The 10888-nt window shown below is 47.0% G+C and overlaps 1 protein-coding gene across 2 annotated transcripts in view; it reads right to left on the bottom strand.

Annotated features, from left to right (window-relative positions):
- Nfx1 (nuclear transcription factor, X-box binding 1) overlaps positions 1-3816 on the bottom strand; it is a 68366-nt gene extending 64550 nt beyond the window's left edge. Inside the window, exon 1 of one of the 2 annotated variants that reach the window (XM_036178098.1) lies at positions 3700-3816. In XM_036178098.1, the coding sequence (XP_036033991.1) occupies positions 3700-3724 (25 nt within the window). In that variant the 5' untranslated portion in view covers positions 3725-3816. The remainder of the gene's footprint in view (positions 1-3699) is intronic. The other variant, XM_036178099.1, reaches the window with a different exon arrangement.
- Positions 3817-10888: the final 7072 nt, after the last annotated feature.

The following is a 10888-nucleotide window of genomic DNA, read 5'->3' as shown; positions in this document are numbered from 1 at the left end:
GAGGCAAACTATCTACCTAATGACCAAAACCAGTCAGTAAGAAAGTCAGTTACAGTAGCAATCAACAGTCTGTAAGGCATGAGTTTAAGTCCCTGCCTACCATTTAGTTTGTTCTTAAATCATCTATTTTCCGTCATTTGAGAAAAGGCCCACTATGTACCCCAGCCGCCTTCAAATTCACTATAGAGCCCAGGCTGGCTTCAAACTTAAAATCCTCTTGCCTCGACCTTCTAAGTGATATAATTACAGGTGTGCACTATCATGTCCTGCTTTATATATATATGCTGTAACATGTTACTTAGTGCCAGCTCTCGTCTATGTGATGGAGAACATAACCCCTACATCAGAGTTGCTAGGGATCCTAAATTAGTAAAGCAATAACTTGCCTACAGTGGTTAAAGTGATACCTTAGTAGTGCTTTTAGAACTACAATTATCTGGACACAGACTCCAATGGGCACGCTGGAAAACTTGTGGATTTCTAAGGCTTGGCACTTATTAGGTATTTAGTATGTGCCACACACTCTTCTAGGCACTTTTCATGTGTTAACTTCCTTACTCTGTTTTAAATGTGTACGTGTAGAATCTGTGTGAGTACACCATGAGTGTGTGGGTGTTTTCAGAAGAGAAGCTATCAGATCCCCTGGAGCTGGAGTTAAGGCAGTTCTGAGTCAGCTGGTGTATAGGGCTAAGAACCAAACTTGGTCTTCTGAGGAGCAGCGAGTGCTCGTAACAGCTGAGCCATCGCTCCAGCCCCATTAACTCACGTAATCTTCATGTTCCTGTAGAGAAAACTACAGCACAGTGACCTGCCCAAGGCCACAGGGCACTCCAAGGCAGGCTCAGAATTCGGACTTAGGACACGGAGCATTCATGACTTTGTGCTTATTCTTACAGTGCACACTTACAGCAGAGAGCACAGAAACACAGTGGAGGCCTGGCGAGATCATAAAGGCCACCGAGAAACCTCTCACTCAATCAGGATTAGTCCCAAACACTTCCACATAGGAGTGTTCTGAGGGTGGGGTGGAGAGCCTCACAAAATGGCAAGAGGAGTTAGACAAACTTAGAGAGTGGCAGAGGTATTCTGGAAAGAGATAAATTTAAAAGCAGGAATAGGTAAACCATAACAAGAGGTGCTATATGTTTTTCTCCTGCTATGAAGAAGCAAGGCTGGAAAGAGGGACTAGAAACAGGTCAGTAAAGCTGCTCAATAGCCTGGTAAAGGATGTTTCACACTGCGTAGTGGTGAACAGATCCAGACAACGCTGTACCTAGGCATACATAGTTGTTTTCACTAGACCTAAGCCGAAGACCCCAGAAAGACAGACAGGAAAGGGGCACATGAATCAGGAAACTGTACCATGGCACAAGTCAGACACTTGCTTCAGTATTTGAAGTGGAAGTTCTTCTGTAAGGGAGCTGTCTTCTCTCCAAGGTGTCACTAGAATACAAGTAAGGGGACCAGAGAACCAACAAAACACAGCACCGTAGTGTTGTGTACAAAGGCTGATCACGAGCAGCACTCGGGAGGCAGAGGCAGGTGGAGCTCTGTGAGTTCAAGGCCAGCCTGGGCTACAAAGCGAGTTCCATGACCCTTTCATAAGGGTCATGTAAGACCAACAGAAAACACAGATATTTATATTATGGTTCATGACAGTAGCAAAATTACAGTTATGAAGTAGCAATGAAAATAATCTTATGGTTGGGGGTCACCACACATGAGGGCCCCAGAATTAGGAAGGTTGAGGACCACTGGCTTGGGAGTGTGTGAGCAAGAGTCCATGTTAAGGTAAGAACAAAGACTACAGAAACAAGGAAGCAGGGATTTCTTGAACACGGGGACTCAGAAAATGCTTTAGGGAGTGGAAGCAGTGACCTCGTGCAGAGTCCTAAAGGCTAAAGTTATGAGTCACAGCTAGTCCTCACTCAACTCTGCTTCAAATACCTAAGGGTATGGAAGTAAGTCATAGGTAGGAAGATCAACAGATTCAGTTCAGAGGGCCAGTGAAGGCCTAGAGAAAACAATAATGTATCTGCCCAAAGTTTTCCACTCCCCAAGATGATTTTTATATCCAAGCCAAGTCTAGAGTACACCAATGCAGAATGTTTGCCCACTCTTTGGACTGAGACAGGATGGACACCTTACCTGTGGCTCAGTACACAAACACATGCACAGCCTTCCTAGTAAGATTTGTCAGAAGCACAACTATAATTCCAGCCAATGATGCACGTTGCTGTGCTGATTTTCAGGAAGAGCAGGCCATGAAGTCTAATCTATGGAGTGGGTTGTGACAAGTATTTTTTAAAAACTGTAACATTAACAGTATGTTGTTGGTAGTAAAAGAAACCACTGCTTCTCCCCCTCACCCCTCACCCCGCCCTTCCAAGACAGGGGCTCAATATGTAACCCTGCCTGGCCTAGAACTAGATATGTAGACTAGGCTGGCCTCGAACTCAGATCCTCCTGCTTCAGCCTCCTGAGTGTTGGGATTACAGGCATGTGCCACCATGCCTGAGACCACTGAAATACTTGGTTCACTTAAAAATTTTTTTGTATGCACCCGAACCTTACAGAGAGAAGGGGGACTGGATATAAGCCACATATGTGCTGATACTCTTGGTGGCCAGAAGAGGGCGTCAGATCTCCTAGAATTGGAGTTACAGGTGGTTGTGTGAACCCGCCATAGTTCTTCTGGAAGAGGTAGGGTTTTTTGTTTGTTTGTTTTGTTTTGTTTTGGTTGTTGTTTTTCAAGACAGGGTTTCTCTGTGTAGCCCTACTGTCCTGGAACTCGCTTTGTAGACCAGGCTGAACTCGAACTCACAGACATCTACCTGCCTCTGCCTCTCGAGTGCTGGGATTAAAGATGTGCACCACCACGCCTGGCTTGAGGTAGTGTTCTTAAACACAGCACCAACAACGCTCCAATTTCTTGATTCACTTTTACGTTAGGTAAGTGTGCACTAATATCCCAGTGCTAAACGTTTCTTTTTGATTGCTGTCCACTACATTTGAAAGCCCAGATCTACCGATACACCCTGATGAAAATGGAAATAACTTATATTGACAGTCAAATGAGGCTGTCTCCACCACGGAGGAGCTCCAGGAAGGAAAGTGAGCCAACCATCAGGCACAGAACGGGTAGGCCCCGGGGATTAGCTGACTGCCTCCAAACTGACAGATGAGGGAACTGAGACTGGGATCACACGCGTCACGGGAAAACGGGGTTCCGAACCCCTCGAGGCTGGCCCCGCTCGCGCCCGCGCGCACGCGCGCACGCGGCTCGCCGCCGCTCCGAGAGGTTGGGAACACACCCCTAGCCCTGCGCGCAAACTCGCTGGACTCCAGGGCCGCTACTGAGCCTCGCCTACGCCCGCCCGCCCGCCGGCCGGCCGGACTTCGCGCCGCGCTGCCTGGGGAAGGCCGGAAGGAGCCCCGCGGGGACGCGGGACGCCCACGGCCGCTCGCTGGGCACCGGGACCCGTCCGCCCTCCTCGGGAACCAGGGGCCGAGCTTCGGCACCCCGTGGAAGATGGTGGAGGGGTCCGGACGTGCAGCGCGCGTGGCTTGGCCCTTGCGAGCCACTGTCCCCGCGCAGCCCGCGCCCCGCTCGCCACCGCAAGGGCCCGAACCCTTCCGATCTCCTTGCTGGCTACACTGGCGCACCGCAGAGGTCCCGCGCGGGGAAACGGACAGTACCTGAGACCGGAGGCGCCTCCGCCATCCCGTGCCGTGCCGCAGCACCTCTAGCGAGCCCCGCCACCGAGCGAGCGCTGTCACTTGGTCACGTGTCCCGGATTTCCGGCGCCGAGAATTCGCTCCTGCGCGCGTGTGGACGGCCAGGGGGGTGGTGCCGCTCCAATTAGACGGTGGACTGGCGCGTTTGGGACGTCAGACAGATGCGACGGACCTGGGCGGAGGCGGGGCACGGACGGGTGGCTGAAGAGAGCTCGAATCGTCGGAGCGGGACCGGACTTGTGCAATTGTTGGTTTTCGGTTTGAGAGGTTCTGTGATCTCCGGTTGCAGCGCCTTTTGTCATGTCCTGCCATCTGCCCAGCTTTAAATGGTCGTTTTGCATAAAAGGTAGAACTCCCTCCTGAATATGCATCGTGTCTCCCTCCTACAGGACCATTAAGGGCAGCCAGCTCCGTCAGTCTCTGGCCAACATCTACAGGAATCTCTAGTTTGAGCATAGAGAAAGCAAGTATGGGGACAAGTGTTTCAGAAGTTGATTTAGGTGTTCTAGGGACAAGTATCTCCTTTTGTCAACCTGCTGGGAGCAGTCTCTAGACACCAGCCACTCGAGTAGTCTGGTTGAACCATTGAGAATACGTTTCCTGTACCTTTGAAATCTTAATATAACAATAGCATTAGGGGAAAGAAATCTGAAACATGTTTTTCATGACCTTAATTCACTTTCTTATACCTTCAGAACTTTCATTTACAGACCTTAAAACACTTTCTTGGACCATCAGAACTTACTTTAGCTTTCATATTCTCAAACCTATTCTTTTTTTTTTTTTTTTTTTTTTAAAAGATTTATTTATTTATGTATACAGTGAGTGTTCTGCCTGCAGGCCAGAAGAGGGCACTAGATCTCATTGTAGATGGTTTTGAGCCACCATGTGGTTGCTGGGAATTGAACTCAGGACCTCTGGTAGAGCAGTTGGTACTCTTAACCTCTGAGCCATCTCTCCAGCCCTCAAACCTATTCTTGAACCCTCAGAACTTTCTTAAACGTCCACATCCTCCATCTAACCGTTTACCACAGACACGAGGAGTTATTACTGAGAGCAGTCAGCAAGTTCCTGTAGAGCCTTTTGTTCTGTTTTGCTCTTCTTTACAGTCTGGTGGCCAACCTGACACAGGACAGAGATTTTGGAGGAAACCTTTAAACATGCTTGGGTCTAGAGGAGGAGCCATAACCAAACCTCAGAGTTTTCCAATAAAGGGGAACAACTTTACTATTATCCACCCTCAAAAGACATTTGAATCCCTGTTAAACTGAATCCAATGACTAGAAGGCTCGGAGATAAATTCTGAGCCCTGACCCTCAAAACAAGCAGCACTGGCGGTGGCGGCTAGCAGGGGCAGAGAAAGCAAAAACAAAACCAGTCAACACAGAATACAGAAAGCTTCCAGACTCAGAGGAGACCAGTCAGAAACCAAACGTGTTGGTCACCGTCATTCATACATTCAGTTGAGCCTGAACCATTTCCATCTCTGCTTCCATGCTTGCCACAAGACTTACAGACACACAGAAAACACAGACCCATCTGCACATATAGACAGACAGCAAAACTTTCCAAACCACCAGGACCAGGTGGGCTGGTGGCATCCGCTTTTGCCCTGGATGGGAAAGTGAGAGGGTTTTGTAGTTCGATGATGGGAGGAGGATTGTGTTTGGCTATAGACGGGGTTTGGTGTCCCATAATTAGGGATGCGCCTGGGAGGCTACAAGGGAGAAGGTGTGTCCGATGGCGTGATTTGGAGGAAGGGAAGGGTTGCCGAGCCTGGGGTCAAGTGGATTAGGGGAGAGAAGGAAGTAGAGGCTCCTCCCACTTTGGCTGAGAGGTGCCTTCTCAGCAAGGGGATGGATGGTAAGGTGAGAACCCCTAAAGATACAGCTAAGTGGTGGGGTTTGGTGAGGTTGGTAAGGCTGTCCCCCTACCATAGAGGGACAAGGAGAGGTGGGTCCCTAAAACTATTGAGACCAAGTAAGTGGCCCTGGTGTCCAAAAGGAAGGAGATGGGTCACCCTGATACTGTGATAACTACCCACCTACCTGATATCCCCACTGTTGTACTTGATCAAAGCATTGACTTATGACTTCTTACATTCTGCAACTATGAAAGTTCCCATAACCTCTCTCTTCTACAGTAGAATGTGTCAGGGTAACCTTAAACCAGTTTGTTTGTTTCTCTCTTTCTCTCCTTCCTTTTTCCCTTCCCTCCTTCTCTCCTTCCTTTTCCTTCCTTCTTTCCTTCCTTCCTTCCTTCCTTCCTTCCTTCCTTCCTTCTTTCTTTTCAAGATAGGGTTTCTTTGTGGCTGGTCTCAAACTCACAGAGATCCACCTGCCTCTGACTCCCAGGTGCTGGGATTAAAGGTGTGTGTGTTTCAGTGTGCCTGTCTGAGTGTGTGTATGTATGAATATACACCACATTCTGTCTAGATGTTCTTGGAGGCCAGAAGAAGGCATTGGATCCTCTGGAGCTTGAGTTACAGGTAGTTGTGATGTCAGGGAGCTGTTAGTGATTTTAAGTCATACACACACACTCTCTCACACACATATGTTTCTGAAAGATTATTTGTACATGATGAGTTCAAGGAAGTAAAATTTTGCATAAGAGGGAGCAGATCATTCATTCCAAAAGATTATATGAGATATATCTAAGCCAGTGAAAACTGAGAAGGGAATTTGAGAAACATTTAGGAATTAAAAGCAAGGATTGGGGTCAGTGAAATAACTTAGGGGATAAAGGTATTTCCTACCAAGCCTGATGGCCAGAGTTCAATCCCCAGGACCTACATGGTGGGGGGAGAGAACTGACTCCTGCAGGTTGTCCTCTGTGCCTCACATGCACACAGTGGCACATGTGCCCCCCATAATAAATAATGTGATTTTTTTTTAAAAGCAAGGCTTAATGGTTTATTGGCTATGTACAAGGCATTGAAGACAATTCTAGAGCATTCTGTCTGGATGATAGGATAATGATTTCACTAGTTGGGAGGGAAAACAGCAGAGATTTGGGTCTAGAGAAAGTGATGGGCTGTCTATGCCATGTGACTGTGAGGTGCTTGTGTGAGTCTGGGATAGCCAAATAATTGTCTAGCAAAGAGCTGGACATTTGCATTTGTCAGAAACTACTAGAGGTCTACATCTGGTTAAAATGTAAAGAATAAGAGACCATGGGGTGGCCAGTCCCAGTAGGGTACATCTATAACACAGTCTCTATACCTATGGGATTATTTCAGTAGAGGAAGCATCAGAATTTTAAGAGAGGACTTAAGATTTTAAGGTGGATGCTTGCTGTAAGTTAGTGTCTTCTAGACAGGACAGAGATGTTGCATTTATGAAATTTTAATATGGTTGCCTAGACAAGACTTGCATAATGACAGCTCCAGTTGACATACCACTGTGAATGGAGGAAATTTCCCAAGGCTCCACCACTAGATGAGGATCTATGACAGCCAATGGCTACTGAGGAAGGGAGAAACAGTTGTCACCAAGGAGGAGCCCCCGACAGGTTATCCAGTCTCAAGTGTTCAGCCCTAAACACATGTGCATGTCAACACTAATGAACTTAGTAGGTCATACATATTTACGCAGGTAATCATTATAGAAGAGGCCATGGGTTCAAGGGAGTGGGGCATATGGGAGGAGCCGAAGCAGGGAGGTGGGGGTGGGAGTCATATGGATATGGTGTACTCATACATACAATTCTCAAGAAAGTTTAAAAACAAACAAGTAAGATTCTGAAAGTCAGGAAGACTAGAGCTAGAGGCATGGGTTTGAAGGTCATAGTGAAGGTTGAAGGTCAGTAGTAAAGGTTTGAAGGTCAGTAGTGAAGGCACGAGGGGGGCTGAGGTTTCACTAACAACTGAGCAAAGAAAGTATGGTGCATAAAACTGGAATCCTGACGAACACTAACAGTCCAGGGGTAGAGAGAGGGGATTTCAGGGAGCTGTAGCTGGGACAGTCAGAGGTCAGGAGAAACCAATACTGTGGCCCAGCCAACAGCGAAGACTTAGGTAGAGTGACTAGTGCTTGGTTACTTCGGAAACAAGACTAAATCAAGATCAATACACAGAAAAGAAATACATCTCCGAGCAGCAGAGCCCATTTTTAAAGGTGGTCTTTGTCTCCTGCAGACACAGACTCGGTAAGGCTGCAAGCCTTTACAGACCAGGCTTACCCCACAGCCACAGCCTGGGCTGCTTTCTCGTGAGACTCCAACTGGAACTAATAGAAGAACGTGTCTCCAGAAGGGAACAGTTTCTTCTGGGAAGAGCACCCTATCCAACTAGTGAAAATTAAAACGAAGCAGACAACGCCATTCAAGACGAGGCAAAGTACCGACTCCTTCATAGGCTGTTCCAAAACTATTTGACAGAACCACGTGAGTCAGGCTGGAGCTTTGGGGACGAGTGTGCTTTGTACTCCTGTCACTGCTTCCTGGGTGACAGTGACTGCATGAGAACCCACTGAGAAGCCTCAGGTTAGACAGCTGCAAGGCCAAGAATTTGCATTTTACTCAACAACAAAAGTTGACACTGAGGCTAAAGATGGGATGTTTATTAAAGAAGTTATTAAGTACAAAATTAAACCCCCTCCAACTCAGTGTGGACATGTAATTTGCCATTGTAACAGTACTAAAAGGTGGCACCTTTCAAGAGGTGGTCAGGTCACAGGGGCTCTGCTCTCAAGAATGGATTAAGGCCATCATTGTAGGAGTGGACTGGTTGTGACAAGAGCAACGGAGGTTTTGCTTTCAAACTGTCTCTCTTATGATTTCTCCATGTGATGTTTTCCTCCATGTTATGATGTAGCCAGGTCCCTCACCAAATACAACCCTTAGGACTTGGACATCCTAGCTCCCAGAACTATGAGTCAGATAAACATGTTGCTTCTAATCTACCCAGTCTGGGGTATTTTATTATGCCTCCAGAAAACGTGCCAAGACAACCAGTCACAAGAAATAATAGTGGATGACCAACTGGATAACATAGCAAAACCCCATTTAAAAAGGGGGAAGATGAAAGGCAGAAAGATGTCTGCTGAGACAATCCCAGGTAACGGCTGTTATCTATTTGCTGGTGTTATTTACCGGGCACAAGGAAACACGAGGTACAATGGAACCCACTATAAGAGTTTTTATTAGAGAAGGGGACGGGTGGAGGTGGGTAGGCCTACCAAAAGGAAAGGTGCAGGGGTGGGGGAGAGGGAGAGAGAGTGGGGATTGGGGAGAGCCTGCTTTTATAGGTCACCTCACATATGCATATATAGGCTTACTTAGCTATGCCACACATGTGCATAGATTACGTGGTCACACTTCAAGCGTGACCACACTGCGCATGAATTCAGTAGGACATAAGGCCCTGACTGCTGACTGTGCAGTTAGTCATGTGACTGCAGAAGTGCCTAGGAATAACAACGGGCATCCTCTGGATATATTGGATTTTGGATGTCAGGATATTTTTCTTGCTTCATTTCTGTTACTGTTATGAAACACCAGACAAAAGACAACTTAGTGGGGGGGTCCCAGGTCCCTCTTTGTGGGGAGGTCATGGCAGGAATTTTCAGCAGTAGCCACACCCTATCCACAGTCAAGAGCAGAGAGAATACTGAATGCATACATGCATGCTTGCTGTGCCCTGATCAGTTTCTCAGCATTTCAGGATCCCTGCCTAGGAATGGTATTACCCAAAGAGGCCCGGGTTTTCTCTCATCAATTAACTCAAGACAAAGTCAACAGGCCTGCCCATAGACGAGCCCAATGAAGACAATTCCTGATTAAGATTCTCTCGCCTTGGGATTCTAGGTTGTGTCAACTTGAAAATGAGAGCTAACCATTACAGACATTAAAATGGGAACACTCAGAACTGAAAATAAGAATCGAGGGTAAGGCTACTGACAATTATTTTGTGTCATTAGTATGTCAATGATCCCTGAAACTCATAGGCATAAGATTACTCAAGAGCATACATTGTTTCAGCCAGGAGATGGTGGTGCACGCCTTTAATCCCAGCACTTGGGAGGCGGCAGCAGGCAGATCTCTGTGAGTTTGAGGACAGCCTGGTGGTCTACAGAGCATGTTTTAGGACAGCCAGGGCTATACAGAGAAACCCTGTCTAAAAAAACCCACCACCCTTAAAAAAAAAAAAAATATATATATATACTTTGTTTCGAAACCAGCCTGGTCTACACAGTGAGTTCCATGACAGCCAGAGCTACATAGAGCATATCTAAAACAAAACAAAACAAATGCCCAAACAAAACAAACCAAAAGATATACATTGTAACTATAATAGAAGAAACAGACCAGGCGATGGTAGTGCACTCCTTTAATCCCGGCACTCGGGAGGCAGAGCCAGAAGGATCTCTGAGTTTGAGGCCAGCTTGGTCTACAGAGCGAGATCCAGAACAGGCACCAAAACTACACAGAGAAACCCTGTCTCGAAAAAACAAAAAAACAAAAACAAAGAAACATTTCAGGGGCTGAGTGAGAAAGAAGAGACCATGGAAGAGACTAAGTAACCAGATAAGTAGAAAAATTCAGACAAGGCAGGAAAATCAAGAAAGGCTTGAAGGAAGTTGTGATACACATTGTACATTTGCTCATGGAAGACTTTTTGAAAGATTTGTGGGCACGGGAGAGGGTTTACAGGTATGCCCTATTCCACTTGTAACTAGACAGAGAGCTTTTGAAGGGCTCTCCCTTATGCTCAGAGTCCCTGGGCTATTACCGAGTTCAAAACAAGCAGGATTCACTATGTTTAATGCTTATTGGTTTCATCTGCTGAAACATGAAATGCTGGTGTCCATGACAACATGAGCTGCCAAGCCAGGAGGGAGAGGGAGTGGACTGATTAAAAGTTGAATGGGAAGAAGGAAGATGTATTAGCTCCTCGTCTGGTTGCTGTGACAACCCACTTCAAAAACAAGGGTTTATTCTAGCTCAGAGCTGGAGGGGACAGTCCATCATGGAGGGGCAGTCGGGGGGCAGAAGCTGGAGGCAGCTGCTCACATTGGATCAGGATTCAGGAGGCACAGAGTGGTGAACCCTTGGGATCAGCTCCTTTTCTCCTTTTTGTCAGCCCAGCATCCCACCCACAGAATCATGCCACCAACTGGGTGGGCCTTTCCACTTCAATTAACCCAATCTA

This window comes from Onychomys torridus, chromosome 2 (genome assembly GCF_903995425.1).
Source record: "Onychomys torridus chromosome 2, mOncTor1.1, whole genome shotgun sequence".
Taxonomy (NCBI): Eukaryota; Metazoa; Chordata; class Mammalia; order Rodentia; family Cricetidae; genus Onychomys; species Onychomys torridus.
The sequence above is the reverse complement of the archived record's forward strand: the minus strand, read 5'-3'. Positions and strand labels throughout refer to the sequence as shown.